Raw genomic sequence first — 16,593 nt, 5'->3', positions numbered from 1 at the left:
CTTTGGTATTAAGTGATTAGAACGTGCTCTTTTTGTGTAGCTGTTGGTCTTTTATTGGACACTCAAAGAGAGAAGTAGAGGTTATTGATGTGCTGTGAGGATTGAGATATAAATGAAAAGGAGCGTGTAAGATCAATTTCCACATAGAACTGTACCACAAAAGGCTCAGACCCAGCTGAGGAAGGTTTGAATTATTAGTATTTGCTCCAACGAACCTCCAAATTGTCTCCATTTTGGACAACATGACTCCCAGCTCCTGAAAAGGAAGAAGGAGATGTGGGTCCAATGATTTGATCATCAAATCATCAAATAATGGATTTGGCTCTCCCAGACCCTTGGAGAAGGAAAAGGCAACCCCCTCCACCACGTGTTCTTGCCTGGGAGGTCCCACGGACAGAGGAGCCTGGCAGACTACAGCCATGGGGCCACAGAGAGTCAGACATGACTGCGAGACTGAGTACGCTCTCATACCCTTGGCGCATTCCCCCCCGAAGCGCACACTCACACGTGATCGCTCCAGGCGCCTCACTCTGCAAGGCTGTATCTCGTCCTCCTCCTTACCTTGGCTCAGTGGCTGGCCATTGCTCAGAAGTTTCCAATAGGTTCTGTCATTATTGTTGGCCCTTATGCCCTGAACAGAGGTGACGTAGGGGCCCCACATGGTCTCCTCCACTGTGAAGCTGTGGGGAACAGCGAGTTGGTACATGGATTCAGGATGTTCAAAGGCAGCTCTCCCATGGGCACTTCTTTTATGCACCTAAGAATCACTGGAAGACATTACACAGACCGCCTGGCCTTCTTCCCAGATTCCTTGATTCTGGAGATCTGGGCTGGAACCAGGAATCTGCATGTTTTATCAACATTCTAGGTCATTCTGAGGCAGGCAGTCTACAATCCATGCAAATTACAGGAACAGTGCCGGTGGTTTCTGTTGGGGGCCAGCGTGAGGCACTCCGCCCATGGCAAAGGTCATGAGGAAGGAGGCTCGACATACGCAAAGGCGGGATCGAGCCTCAGGAGTCCCCCTGGAAATCCTCGAGCATCTACCCCCATAACCAGAGCCTGCCTACTTTACTACTTTGTGCTCTTACCTACACCTCTGACTTTACGGGGGGCTGTCCCCCACCACCTCTTTCGGAGAAGGAGTTAACCTAGAGCTCCAGTTAATAATAATTCCTGGGTGTGATAGGAATGTTTCAACCTACAAACTCCTCTGAAGGTTCTCTAGCCTGCCTGACAGGCTTGTCCGGCCACATGTGATTGCTCACAGCCTCCCAACTGTGAGAGGCACGAGATGCTTTAAACCTTCTAAAAACAGGTTCTTTAGAGAAGTTAGAAAACCATTAGTATAAGTATAGTGGGCTGATTAGAAATTGTATTGGTGAAGGGTTTTTCATTTGTTGAGCCAATGTTTGTTGCTAAGTCTCCATATCCCCTGCCCTTACACACATTAATGAATATATAAAAGAAATAAGTATTAACCTTTGATATAAATCACGTTAGACCTTAGGCTAAGTAAATTCTTTCCTTAACTAAAACCCACTACACCCTCACCCTATAGGAATGTAACTTTATTTGGGTGGCGTCTGTTTTAAGAATAATCACCCCTGGAGAAATAAGTGTCCTGGTTGACTGACCGCTGTCACAAGGAGAGGGTCATAAATTGTCAGCAGGCCCCCCGGCCAGAAGATGATGTAACACCCCTAAGACCTCTGTATACATTTGTATGAAGCACCTGACTTTGATAAAAGTCAGGACTGCTGACCCTGCGTGACTTTTGCATAACATCTCAGTGTATAAAAGTAGACCATGGAAAATAAAGAATTGGGATCAGTTTCTCGAAAGACTGGTCTCCCCATGTCTCTCTCTCTCTCACTCTGGTTGAGTCTCCATCTGGAGCGCGGAACCCACCATGCTTACTAATTATGCCTGGGCTTCTAAGATCCGACCGGGGAGGCCTCAGTGTCTCCTCTCCTTCGGGAGAACGGAAGGACGCCTGCGGCCTACGTAAGTGGTGCAAGCTTCTTGTCTTGAAGTTTTATTGGTCCCCCGCGTAAACCAAGCTACTCAGCCTCTTTTCTCCACTGAATTTTCCTACTGAGCTATCCTCATTCTATTACTCTTTATATCCTTAATTAACGTTTAATTAAGCAGTTGTTCCCTGACCCTCGCCTATGCCGTCTCTCCTTCGAATACCCTGGATCAGCTGGGGCTGGACCCCGGCAGGTTTCTGCCCTCTCTCCTGCCATAGTAGACACTTTGCTATCAATGGTTCCTAATCTTCTACCCAAGACAGTAACGGTTTGAAGACGCTAACAGTACTAGAAAGTGTTAACCGGTTGTCCTAGAGGTTCTCAGAAAAAAGGAAAGGCTCATTTAATGGTTCATGTTTACTGATTAAGAAGTGACATAATTGATATTTGTTTCATATTCTTCAGTCAGATTTTTCTACCTTCCTGGAAACACTTGAAAACAGGCTTTATAATGATATATACACACAGATACATATTTTCTTGTATATGATTTTCTCTGTTGCATCTTAGAGCATGTTATTAGACACAATAAATGCCAGTTAGGCTTAAGGACCCATTTAAGCCATATTTTTCAGAGGTGAAGTCAATATTTTCATTTTAATATTTAACCTCTCTAGGCCAGGGAGCCTTGACTGAGTCCCCGAATCTCCTCTAAGGTGGAAGCGGCCCGGAGAAGCTCCCCAGTCTCTGTGAAACCTCAGATTTAAATGACAAGTCTTGCACTCACAGATTTAGAGAATGAACTCATGGTTACCAGGGGGAAATGGTGGCTGGTGGAGGTGGGCGGCATAGACTGCGAGTTTGCAATCGACAAGTACATGCTGCTGTATGTGAAACAGACACCCGACAGGGACCTGCTGTGCAGCAGAGGGGACTCTGCTCGACAGTCTAGAAGAGCCCAAATGGGAGAAGAGTTTGAAAAAAAGTAAATACTTTTATGGGTATCTGAATCACTTCGCTGTATACCTGTAACTAACACATCACTGTTAATCAACTGTACGCCAATATAAAATAAAAAACAACAAATGACACATTTTATGCATTTGTTCATTTTCTGGGATGAGAATTCCATTCATCTGACTTTCAAAGGGGTCAGTGATTAAAAACCAATTAAAAACCACTATTCTGGACACAAAATGTCTGACTTAGATTCTGTTAATTGAAGGAGTTCTACTGACAGAAGAGAGATCCCTGGTATTTACTGTCTATCTATTAATATCTGCTATGTGCTGGAAGAGGAAGCATTTCACCTCCCTTTTTAAAATCCATGCTGTGCCATGAGGATGAGCAGCAAAGCTACTAACTGAGAAGTGTTTTAAATGTACATTGCACTCTGGTGCAGATGTATTCCTGCTGAGTCATAATCACATTAAATTCCTCAACCTTAGGTTAGCTATTGGGCTTCCCTCATAGCTCAGGTGGTAAAGAACCTGCCTGCAATGCAAGAGACCTGGGTTCTATTCCTGGGTTGGGAAGATGCCCTGGAGAAGGCAAAGGCTCCCCATTCCAGTGTTCTGGCCTGGAGAATTCCATGGACTATATAGACATACCGAAATAGGGTCTCATTTTTCTCCTGAGCAGCCTTCATCACGTCGAGGAAGACGGAACCCTTTCTCACGGTGACTTCGGTGTGACTCGTCTCATTGATTCGCACGGAGTATTTGACTAAGATGTTCCCGGGTGCACTTGTGGGTGCCACAGTACCTGGCTTTTCAGTGCAGGTGTTGAATTTGACTGGCAGAGACAGAAAAGTAGAGGAGAAATATTATTCAGAAGAATAAAAACTATGTCCGAGTCTGCACACCTCTCCAAGGCTATGCAACGACTCTTTCCCCGTTAATGAGGAAGAGGGTTTATACCAGAAGCCCGGATCAGCAATCGGGGGGTGGGGGTGAGTGGGTATCTCGCAGACGACGAAAGTACAAATTAAAACCAGATACTCGCCGGCTTGTGAAGGCTTGTGTTTGCCTCAACTTCCAGCTGTTGCGGCAAATCAGTTGCCCCATTTCCCATTTCTCACAGAGGCTCCTGATTGTTCTCTCTCTTTTTTTTTTTGCATTGGTGCAGCATACAATAATGCTTCCCCCTTTTCTTTTCTTTTTTTTGTGTGCTTTTTGATTTTTTTCCTTTTTGTGGTCTTAAAAGATAAGTCATTTTTATTAATGTGCTTGTTTTTGGCTGTGCTGGGTCTTTGCTCCTGCGGGCCTTCCTCTAGGTGCGGTGAGTGGGGTGGCTGCCTCCAGTCGCAGGTGAGACCGCGCCCTGCTCCTTGCTGTGGCTCCTCCGGTTGTGGACACAGGCTCCAGGGCGCGCGGGCTGCAGGGTGCGCGGGCTCCAGGGCGTGCGGGCTGCAGGAGTTGCGGCTCCCGGGCTCGAGAGCGCAGGCTCAGGAGTCGCGGTACGTGGGTGCTCCTCAGCACGTGGGATCGTCCCGGGTTGGGGATTGAACCCGTGTCTCCTGCACTGGCAGGTGGATCCCATATGACTGAGCCACCAGAGAAGCCCCTGGGCCTTTTAATTTTTTACTGAAGTATTGACACACAACCTTATGTTAGTTTCACATGTAAAACACGATTCACCATTTATCTGCGTGAGGAATTGATCAGCACTGTGACTCTAGTAACCATCTGTCCGCATACAAAGCTACGACAATGTTGTTGACTATGTTCTGGACGCTGTACACTATATTGCCATGAAGTATTTGTTTTATGACAGGAAGTTTGTCTCTCTTAGCATCCTTCCCCTATTTTTCCCAACCCCTGCCCTTTTATTTATTAGCATTTATGGAGAACATTACGTGCCAGGCACTGTGCGCTAACTATTTTGCATGAATTATCCTCTTCAGTCCTTGTTAGTGCCTGCTACATACCATTATCATTGGCATTTCTTATAGTAGAAAACTTTTAAGCTTAGGGTTTTGTCCAAGTTCCCTAAACCTATATGTGGCTGAACCAGAAATGACCAAGACAGAAGGAAAAGTCTCCTCTCTTTATACCTGTTGCAAAATTAGTGGTTTGATTAATGGTTCAAGGTGTAATTTTCTTATAACACTGCCACATTCTTTCCCCATTAACGTCACGTCTCTGGGTGCTCATGCATCGAGCCTAATGAAAAGCCAGAGACGTTATACTTTTTGGGTTGGGAATGGTGCTCAGAAAATCTCTCTGCATCCAGCAATCAGAAAGCTCCGCTTGAGAGACTGACACCCTTTAGTCACTTTCCAGCTGGCTTCATGGCAAAGAATCCACCTGCCAATGCAGGAGACGCAGGAGACGCTGGTTTAATCCCTGGGCAGGGAAGATCCCCTGGAGCAGGAAATGGCAACTCACTCCAGCATTCTTGCCTGGGAGATGACATGAACAGAGGAGCCTGCTGGGACAGTCCAGGTGGTCCCAGAGGGTGGGACACGACTCAGCAAGCATGCTTATCCGTTAATCAACGCTGCCCTGTCAGTGTTTGAACCAAGAACAGCGTCTACTACCCTAATAAGGACAAGTCCTCTGGCAGTTATGGTCCCTGATGGCATGGAGGACTGAGCTCTGTCTGGGACCTGTTATACTGTTCCCAGACATGTTTAACTGGTTCCTGAGGACATCTCAGTCTTACACACTTTGGGTGTTATGCTGAAAGGCAGAACAGTTTGTTCATTAGTGCTATACCTGAATTGTGGCCGCAAGAAGGGTTGGTGACATCCAGATAGGTCTTTCCCATCAAGGCAGGTAAGATCTGGGCTGCAGAAATCGGTGAGTAAAATGCTCCCCGAGAAATGTTGTCAAATACTGCACGTAGAGTTTCTCTGCAATTTGCTTCATTTTTGTAATAGTCCGATGAGACAAAGAGAGCCTAGTGTGTGTGTGTGTGTGTGTGTGTGTGTGTATGAGAGAGAGAGAGAGAGAGAGAGAGAGAGAGAGAGAGAGAGAGAAGGGGAGAAAATGAGAATGAATGGGAGAGACTTCACATCATGGGAAAGCTTGAATCTAATTTAGTAAATCTTTCTTGGACATTGACTACATGGGAACCACCTTAGACCACTAAGGTACCTTTTAAGAAGCTTATAAGCTAGTTTGGGTGGGGAGGTGGGGATTGTTTAATCATTCAAGCTTTCACAGCATCAATGAGAACAGTCTTTCTCTACCATATTTACTCTTTATTTTATTGCTGACACTGAAACCATACGAGAGTCTTAACTATGAGATAGTGTTAACCAAATAGTGTTAACAGATTCTTGTAAAGGAGTCCCTAAGATGAAGGCCCTAAGACCAGTGTCTCCAATCCCCAGTCCCACCCTGGGGACTGCACAGCAGGGGGTGAGCAGCAGGCAAATCAGGGAAGCTTCCCTTACCCCTCCCCATCACCCACCTTACCTCCTGAACCTCCATTTGGGTTACTGTCTGAACTGTTCCCCCACCCTCTTCCATGGAAAAATGGAATTGTCTTTCATGAAACTGACCCCTGGTGCCAAAAAGGTTGGGGACCTCTGCCTTAAGAGAAGGGCTTCCCTGGTAGCTCAGCTGGTAAAAAATTCGCCTGCAATGCAGGAGACCCTGGTTCGATTCCTGGGTTGGGAAGATCCCCTGGCGAAGGGATAGGCGACCCACTCCAGTATTCTTGGGCTTCCCTGGTGGCTCAGCTGGTAAAGAATCTGCCCGCAATGTGGGAGACCTGGGTTTGATCCCTGGGTCAGGAAGATCCCCTGGAGGAGGGCATGGCAACCCACTGGCCTGGAGAATTCCATGGACAGAGGAGCCTGGCAGGCTACCGTCCATGGGGTTGCAGAGTCAGACACGACTGAGCAACTAAGCACAGCACAAGCCTAAGAGAATCGTCTAGCAGCATGGTCTTTCTGAAGGGGAAGAGCTCTTAAACATTAGTGAGACAGAGGAAGGTTCGGCAGAGAAGGTGATAGGTAAACAGGGCTCGGAACTACGATGGCATCTCAGTAGGAACATGCGGAGGTGAGCATGTGACTGAAGGGGACAACGTAGGAATGGCCAGGGCCAGGCCTCTTTGTGGTGAGAGTGTCTGAGTTTCAGTAAGACCCCCAGAGGATGCCTCCTGGCTTCGGAGGACCGGTGTAGAGAGGACATGCAGAGCATGGCGGGAGCCAGCCTGGAGAAGAGGGCTGGAGCCGGGTTGGCAGCCCTGGAAGGTCCTGGGGTGGTTTCTGGACAGTGGGAAGTCTAAGAGGTTCTTGAACAGAAACGCTCCAGGCAGCGGGTGTAAACTGGACTCAAGGGGCAGCATTACAGGGTAGGAACATTTAAGAGGGTATTAATTAATTTCCTGGGAAATCCCATGGACGGAGGAGCCTGGGGGTTACAGTCCATGGGGTCGAAAAAGAGTTGGACAGGATTCAATGACTAGACAAAAACAACAAGAGTAAGACAAGGACTCAGATGGACTGAACTTGAAGATATTGTTCTGTAGTTTCTCGAGGAAGGACAGTTCCCCTTTCCATCTTTTCTTGAAGACTCTTAAAGGTAACCAAGTGGTCAATCAGGTTTATTTATTAATTTTTTTTCGTGAGTTATTAAAAACAACACACAAAGAAAACTCATTAGGGACTTCTCTGGTGGTCCAGGGGTTAAAACTCCATGGGGTGGAGTGGTTGAACTTCCATGCTCTCAATGCATGGGGCACAGGTTTGATCCCTGGTCTGGGAATTAAGATCCCACATACTTTAGGACATGGCCAAAAAATAAATAAAAATTAAAAAGGTCATCCTAAAAACACTCATCACATTATATCTTCTTTTATAAACAATGTGGTGGGTAAGCAGCTCTTGATCCTGCCATGAATGAATACCACCTGTAGGCTGACCGAGACCAAGCCCATGCTCTGCACCCGAACTTGTATATTAACCAGTTGGTGTGGGATGTAAACATTAGCATTTTCTAAAAGCTCCTCTCCTCTAGGTAAATCAGATGGGCACCCAGAACAGGAAACCACTGCTTTATATTAATGTCTAGCATAGCAAGTATAAAGAGGAACAGCAACACGGACAGTCTTTAAGACTGGACCCTTATTTACGTGGTCATCGTCTTGTTGTTTTCCTCAGGAGCCCTGTGCCAGCTGGGCTGAACACGCTGATCTTCCTGAATTGCGGGACGCACCTCTGCGTTTTTGTCCTTGCTGCTTCTCTCCCTGTGAAAATCCTCTCATCCCGGGTCAGCCTGGCAGACCCCAATCATACCAAAGACTTGGTGAAATCCCTTTTTCCCCCATGTGCTTTTCCTCATCTCTTCTTGTATCTACGCCTTAGAGTTGAGCTGATCAGTGACTAAACTCAGGAATAAATTCTTGGTCTTCAAAGAGCATATATAGGACAGTGCAAGCACTGAGTGTGAGTTTTGACACCAACTATTCTGGACCCATCGCCTCTCCATCACTCTTTGGCTTTGTTCTATTAGGCGATTGACTGGTACTCTGTGATTCATGCTCTTATTCCAGGAAATGGAGGTAATAATTCTTTCTCCATTGGGTGGTTGTGCTTTAGTGACTTAATGTCAATAACTATCAGCTGCTGTTACTGCCGCTGCTACTTCATATTTTCATAACAACAACCTACTTTGGGAGGTTAGAAGAAACACTGAACAGTGGTATGTGGTAAAGCAGGAAATGACATGTTAAAGAACAACAAAATAGATTGCAGTAGGCACCAGAATTTCTTAGTGCAGGCAGGAAAAGCTGCGCAGAAACACTGGATGTGGAGGGTAAAGCAGAGGGGGTACATTTCAGGCAGGGAGGGAATCACGTGATTAAAACAAAGTCAGGTGGATCGTAAGTCCTCAGGAGACCAAGAGGGAAGGAGGAAGATGCTGCTTTCTGCCATGACCCCGTTCTCTGTCTCCTGGTTTGCCTTCTGACTTACCTGCATAGCGTCTCCCGTGCTAAATATGTTTCCAAAGAGACCCTGTTTTCCCTCAGCCTGGATCTTGTTTGCCAGTGATGCCACGTAATTACTGATTTTACCCTCTGTATTCACATCCATCTTCTTTTGTGTATTCCTCTGCACACATGTTAGAGCAAGAACAGCCATCGCTCCAGTATCTGTCAGGAAGTAAAACACTGGTGACCGAGTGACTAATCCTCCTGGGTTCCCCCTGGACTGAGTGGTTTCCTGGTATGTGGGACTTTAAAAATTAACAATAGGAGAACTCCAGGCAGAACAGGGTGCTTGGTCATGCTAGTTAATGATGCAAGAGAAGAATTTCCAGATACAGTAGCCATCCTCTCGCCCTGACCTCTCAAGTATGTTGAGATTCCTTCCTTATGTGATAATCACGAGCTTTGCAAGAACTCACATCTTGGTCATAGAAACACATATCGATTTGTCGGTGCAAACGCAGAAACAGTCTGCTTTTACGTCGTGGGTGTTCTCATCTTTTTTGTCTTTCAGCCACGTTGGCAAAGAAAATGAGAAAACCGAGGATAATATACCAAACAAAAATGTCTCTAAATTTCCAAGTTTTTCATTAGACTGATTTGAAAATAGCACTTAGGAGAACTGTTTATTCAAGAAACATCCTTAATGGGGGGGATATGGTGAGATATTAGAAGAATGAGGATAAGACCTGTTTTTCTGGCTCATTTCTTGGTTCCTTCTGTTTTCTTTAGGTCTGGTGCCTTCCCTCTCATAGAAAGAGAAATACAGGAAATTCACATTCTCCTTTTTACTCTGAGACACTGGATGGTGACTTTCTTAGAGCTTCTTGGAGAAAAATGAGTTTGTGGATCTATCAAAAAGGGCCTTCTTTTTGGACGTGTAAGCTGATCCAGTGGGAAATTTCTGGTCCTTTCCCATGATGGATACACACTTTATTGACCAAAATATTGCATCTTACCCCTGGAGAGAGTGTACTGTTCAAGTGAGCTCACACATCCAAATGATCCCAGTGGGTTAGAGAAAGATGCAGGGTTGAGATAGGTGAATTCCACCACATTCCCTTTCTGTAACATTTATGCTTCCTAAGATGTCTTATCTGATAATCCCCATGATCTATCCTCATTTTACAAGTGGGAAAATTAAACTTGAGAGCTAACATCCATTGGCTACTCAGAGAAAAGGGGGAGAAGGAACTGGGCCCTTTTCCTGTACTGCACATCTACAAAGAGGCCTAGAAACCATCCAATATCCATTCTTCTAAAAAAATCCTCTTCTGAGAAGACTAGGGTAGTGAGGAAAGAAAAAACTCACGTACTTATTGGTAGAAAAATATAAAAGACAAGGCCTCCTGGTGCCCATGTCCTTGAAACCAAGGGAATTGGGTTTAATGACTTACCTACTGAGAACTGGTCCTCAAAATAATAGTTCTTATTTTCAGGAGTGAAGTAATCAGTAACACTGGTGATTGAGTAGCTGCCGTTGAACAGACACAAGGCCAACAGGGCCAGGCTGAGCTGGTAGTAGTTGGTCAGTGGGTTGCCGTCGTGCGCCTCTGTCAGGGAGGGAAGCGACACCTTATTGACACAGGTGGTCCTGGAACAGTACATTTAAAGCTTATTTCTACTTACTCTGTCTCCATTTCTTTACATTTAAAGAGAGGTGAATAAGAGAGGGGAGAGATTGTTCAGAGAAACTGCAAACTTGAGGCACTTAAAGGCTTTTAAGGTCCACCAAGGGCTCCCTGGTGGCTCAGACAGTACAGAATCTGCCTGCAATGCAAGAGACCTAGGTTCGATCCCTGGGTCAGGAAGATCCCCTGGAGAAGGGAACTGTTACCCACTCAAGTATTCTGGCCTGGAGAATCCCATGGACAGAGGAGCCTGGCGGGCTACAGTCCACGGGCTCGCAGTGTCAGACACGACTGAACAACTAACACTTTCACTTTCTAGGGCCACCAAATTCAACTCAACTCCTTTTGTTTTATGCCTGAGGCAATTCGGCATTAAAGAGATAAAAATACTGTTCTCCCAGCAATCCCACTCCTGGGCATGTATCCTGAGAAAACACTAATTCAAAAAGATCTGTGCACCCCAGTGTTCGTTGCAGCACTATTTACAACAGCCAGGACAAGAAGCAAGCTGACAGAGGAGTGCATAACGAAGATGCGGCACACACATATGATGGAATATTACTAAGCCATCAAAAGGAGCAGAATAATGCCATTTGCAACAACGTGGATGGACCTAGAGATTATCATACTGAGTTAAGTCAGACACAGAGAGACAAACAGCATTATCATATCACTTATGTGTGGAATCTGAGGAAAAGGTACAAATGAACTTACTTACAGAGCAGAAGTAGAGTCATAGATGTAGAAAACAAACTTATGGCTATACCAAGGGATAAGTGGGTGGGGAGGGATAAATTGGAGACTGGGATTGACATATAGACAGTCACGTCCAACTCCTTGCAACCCCATGGACTGTAGCCTCTGTCCGTGGAATTCTCCAGGCAAGCATATGGAGCAGCAGCAGCAAGATTGCACCCGGGCCTGGCACATGGTATGTGCCCAGTCGCTCAGTCGTGTCTGACTCTTCAGGACCCCCTGGACTGTAGCCCTCCAGGCTCCTCTGTCCTTGGGATTTTCTAGGCAAGAATACTGGAGTGGGTTGCCATTTCCTTCTCCAAGATTAAGGCGGGTCTCCTGCATTGCAGGCAGATTCTTTGCCATATGAGCTACCAGGGAAGCCCATATACACACTCCTGTATATAAAATAGATAACTAATGCGAACCTGCTGTATAGCACGGGAAAGCCTACTCAACACTCTGGAATGGCCTCTAGAGGAAAAGAATCTAAAAAAAGAGTGGGCAGATGGCTACTAATATATAATCGATTCACTTTGCTGTACACCAGAAACTAATACAATATTATAAGTCAACCACACTCCAATAAAAATGAAAAAAATACTATCCTGATGTTCAGATGGTTACAGAGCTAGAACTAGAACCCAGAAATGTATCTCACTAGTAGCCGTGATGATCAACCTATGTTTCAGTGCTTTTGCCATCTTTGTTCTTGTACTACAATCATTAAGTGTGCACTTTGGTGCTTATGACACAATGTCTCATCTTGATCAGCTATTTCTGGTGTAATCTGTCCAAAAGCCAAGCTTCTGAAGGACTAGAGACCTGTGACCTGTGTGTTTGCGTGTGGGTGTGTGTATTTATCATCCAGTGCAAGGTAAGCTTGATGTAGGGTCAATGCTTAATTGAACATATTGGAAAAGAAAACTCAAGACGCATCTGAAAGAAAGAAGAAGGGAAAGTGGTCTTCAAAGGTATAGTGAGATGAGTGGAGTGAAAAAGAGAAGGAACGAGTAGGTAGAAACTTCATACAGTTATGAATCAGTGGAGGAGAGACAAAGACATCCAGGGCCTCTGAGCATGTGATTCTCACCCATATTCTGAATTTCTGCTTGGAATTTGGCTTCAAGTTTGCTAACCAGACGAGCACCATGTATAAACTCTTCATCCTGATTTTCACATGCTCCCAAACCCAGAATACCCAAGGCAAGCTCTCCCAAGGTTAACTCCATCTCTGAAAAGAAAAGTATTCAAGTTAAACAAGGTACATGCGTACGATTTTTTTGCCTCTTGTCTCCCTTGCGATTTATATTGCTGTCACTTTGTTGTCCTGTTCTACTCTTTATTAATGTTTTCTTGTCCTCTTCTTCGTCCCTGGAAACAGAGCCTTTTCTAGCGGTACTGTATGAGTGCAACCTAGACCTTGGTCTTTCCCATGAAGCTGCAGGCTCTTTCTGGAATCAAGAAATCCTTAAACAAAGAATAGAGATAGATAAATAATAAATCCCTGGGATCTTCCTCCTTGAGGGCACCATCTCACCAGGATAGGAATAATCGACTTGTATTTAAAATATCCAAATTCTCAGGCTCCTCCTATCCTCACAATAATATTGTTGGGTAGGTAGGGGTGGCTGTATTTTCCCCTTATACTCATTAGAAAGCTCAGTGTTGAAATGAAAGTTTCAGTGTGGAATCTGGTCTCGATTCCAGTCCATGTCTCCACAACGCTATGGTCACCTCTCTGCCGTCAGCTTTCTTGGTTGTGGCCCACGCTCTTGTCTGGTCATGAACTCAACTCAATGATGTAAATCTTAATGGATGAGAGTGTATGATTTCTTTTGCTTTTCCTATTTTCAGGGCCCAAAGAAGGAAAGCTTCACTCTACAGTAAGTGGCAGGGGGTTGAGGATTTGAGGTACCTTTTTGTCACCTCAATTAAAAAAAATTTTATGTGAACTTTATTTTTAAAAAACACCACTACATACTTGAACTAGTTTTTTTTTTTAATTTAGGTAACATTGGTTTATAACATTATATAAGTTTCACGTGTACAATATTTTATTTCTACTTCTGTTCATCTCAAGTTTTCTACAGCTAAGATGGATGTACCAGGGATGACTTGGACACACAATTTCTAGGACTCACTGGAGATCATCTTTATAGATGGGTAAGTCTTTCCCTAAATATTCCGGGGAATACAGGCACTCACCTCCGCTGTTTATGTCTTCTTTGATTTGTTGCCTCAGCTGTTGTTCTAGGCTTTGATTCTTAATCCCAACAAGTCTGAAGGTCAACAGAACATTGAGACCTAGGGTTCCTTTGGGGTAGTTTGCATTTAGCATCCTGTTTATCAGAGGTTCTAGACGCCAGAAGTTCGTTTCATTTACCACTATGGAGGGGAGAGAGGACATAAGAAACGCATAGAATATTAGGGCTAAGAACAAGAATGATATTAAAATATTTAGTAACAGATCTGGCACAGACACAGACCCACTTGGTAGCCCCTGGCAATGTTGCTGGAATGATACAAGGGCGGTCTGGAGCCCCACTCTGCCATGTATTATTTTTTTGCCAGCCAGCATGGAAGTGTTAAATATTTAAACAACTGGATCAGCCTTACCATTGTGTCCTGCCTGGTAGCTCTAGTGTGTGTGTGCGTGTGCGTGTGTGCGTGTGTGCATGTGTGTTAGCCACTAAGGCCCAGAGGGTGTCCTTAAGGGGCCTTGGTAATTGGAGCTTTAACTGAGACTGCAATGCACATCTTCCAAGTCCCCGCCTGTAACCTAGTCTGCTTTCTGGATTCAGTCATTTTCTCCTCCATCTTCTTCTTATTCAGCTGGGTTAATGCTGACAAGAAGGAGAGAGAAGAGGAAGAAGGCAAAAGTTCTACGTGTCACTAGTGATTGACCCCAGAGCTGCATTGTCTGATTGCCCAACTGGCCGGGCATCAAGATCAAGGCATTATTCAGCAGGGAGGACCCTTTGAAAAACCTTCCAGTTTTAGCCCTCAGTGTGTCCAAGTCCCAGGGGCAAGGATGGAGGGAGTCCTTCTACACTGTGGAATTAAAAAGAGAATCCAGAGCTCCCAAGAAACCTGGAGGAGGAGAAGAGTTAACCATCACTGAAAATATTTCTCAGCATACTTTGACCATCACCTAAGAAAATCCTTCCCATCTTCAGATTGTCTCATGGGCTTGGGGAATAGTGGAAAGAATGTGAACCTTGGGCTCAGGAAGATCTTTCCTGGGGTCTTCATTCCTTAGCTTACAACTGGGGGTAAGTTATGTAACTTTCCTGACTTCAAGAAGTCAAGAAATAGCCAAAGATAATGGACAAGTAACCACCAAATAAGCTATAAGATATTGTTTGTATTATTACTTCTAGCTCAACTCAAATTTCTGTCACTATCCTTAGCGACTCCAGGAAATGTTGTTTTTCTTGCCCACCTGCCTTTAATAGAGTCAGGAAGATCTGAATGGCGTGATTGAGAAAGGTCATGGTTTGTTACGGGCATAATTGGACAATTGTGAGTCACCTCTGAGATTCGGCTCAGCAGATTTTTTGGCACTGAAATAGACTTCTTTAGTTCCTGGTAAAGGAACAACTCAGGTCAACTTCCTTAACTACTAAAAGCAAAGTTAATTATTTTGCACTGTGAATGAAACCTCAAAAGCTCGATGGAGAACCCCTGTTCTTATGCCACAACTGAGGAAATGACAGGCCAGGAGAAAGAATTAAGAGTTGGCAGGTTCTAAGCTTTCATCTTTCCGCTGTGGGATGGATTTCTTCTTGTAGGCTAGAGAGACCAGGGAGATGTAGCCGCAGCTGGTACCACAGAGTAGCATCACCTTTGGCCTGGTTTGAAGCTCAATTCCATGGTAAAGAATTCTAATAGAGAAATCATGAACCTGTGAGCTATATAATACTTTAAAAAAGCACCTGTTTCAACAACCTTCTCTGGTTATTCTTCATTTATGGATGAAGCTAAAATGATTCATGGGACTTCCCTGTTGGTCCAGTGGTTAAAATTCTGTGCTTCCAAAGCAGGGAGTCCAGGTTCGATTCCTGGCTAGGGAACTAGATCCCACATGCCACAACTAAGACCCAGCACAGCCAAATAAACAAATAAATAAACGTTAAAAAAGCATTGGTTCATTCAGTTACTAAGGGGTCACACTAGACCTGAGACCAGCTTTTCCTTTTTCACTTAGTATTTTTTAATAGAATCACACACTCTCTGGAGCCTCTACCCAAAGGAGAGATGATGGGTTTTTACCTGTGTCCTGTGGGGAAGAGTTGAAAAGAGGAAGATGTACAGCATAGAATATCTAAACTCAGTAAGGACAAGAGAGCAATCTTCATTATGTGAAAGACGTTATTAACATTACTTTTTTCTGTGTGGTTACAAAGGAGTTAACCCAAAACCTCTGTGTTGAACTTCCTAAAAATAGATTGTATCTCAAAGTCACAAAGTATCTTTCCATGATCTGAAAACTTTTCTGAGATCATGAATTTTTTGTTCTTAAAAATGAACGAGAAAAGACAGTTTCTTGACAGGGCTGTTGTGGTAGAAAGGATCTTAGCCTAGGAAGAAGAGTGAAACAAGTTAATACTGAATCTCTGAGCCCTCTTAGAACAACATGCATCGTAGAACTGTCCTCCGCATCTCCCGCCACCCTGTAGGTTACTCACAGAATCCAACGACATCCAGCGTTGGAACCGGGTCTTTTTCTCAGGTAAGTACACGGTAGCCTCCAGGAGACTGCCGTGCTGTGTTTAGCTCATAGCTCAAAATGCTCAAAGTTTAGAGCAATTTTAGCTCAAAGCATACTCACCACAGATCTGGCATAGTTGACTTGGAATAAGAGAAAAGAATAGCAGCCCCGTTAGGGGGAGGTGGCGTGATGGTCTCATCTCTCCAGCCGTGCTCAGGAATGGTGAGGCTGGGCTGGCTCTTTATGGGTGATGGACAGAGGGTACTGGGAGCTCCTCCTTCCGTTTGCCTCAGTCTCTTTTACTCAAGCAAATATTGAGTAATGTCAGGAGGTGTGGTCAGGTGCATTTGCCCAAATAACGTAATAAACTGGGAAGACTTGAAAGATATGGCTAGGGAGAATGAGGAAATAATATTTCTTTGTTTCCCATCTTAAACCATTAGGGTTCAAATTCCCTTCAGTCCAATGAGAATAAATTATGTGAATGACTCTTTTCAGTAATGTTCCCTCTTTCCCATTTCACTCTAGATGTATAAGCAAATTATGTTTCCTAAGAGATTAAATGTGATGGGGGCAGGACTTACAACATATACAA

General features: G+C 44.6%; 1 protein-coding gene across 1 annotated transcript; it reads right to left on the bottom strand.

Moving 5' to 3' along the window:
- Positions 1-58: 58 nt before the first annotated feature.
- Positions 59-16,287, bottom strand: TCN1 (transcobalamin 1). Its single transcript, XM_006068063.3, has 9 exons — positions 16,119-16,287; positions 13,493-13,672; positions 12,378-12,518; positions 10,316-10,471; positions 8,905-9,083; positions 5,693-5,876; positions 3,584-3,767; positions 562-680; positions 59-256 (listed from the first exon to the last, which is right to left on the bottom strand). The coding sequence occupies exons 1-9, from the start codon at positions 16,195-16,197 to the stop codon at positions 195-197; spliced, it is 1,284 nt and encodes a 427-aa protein (XP_006068125.2). The 5' UTR covers positions 16,198-16,287; the 3' UTR covers positions 59-194.
- Between the last annotated feature and the right edge of the window lie 306 nt (positions 16,288-16,593).

Source organism: Bubalus bubalis, chromosome 16 (assembly GCF_019923935.1).
Source record: "Bubalus bubalis isolate 160015118507 breed Murrah chromosome 16, NDDB_SH_1, whole genome shotgun sequence".
Classification (NCBI taxonomy): domain Eukaryota; kingdom Metazoa; phylum Chordata; class Mammalia; order Artiodactyla; family Bovidae; genus Bubalus; species Bubalus bubalis.
Note: the sequence above shows the minus strand (reverse complement) of the source record. Positions and strands in the feature narration are given on the sequence as shown.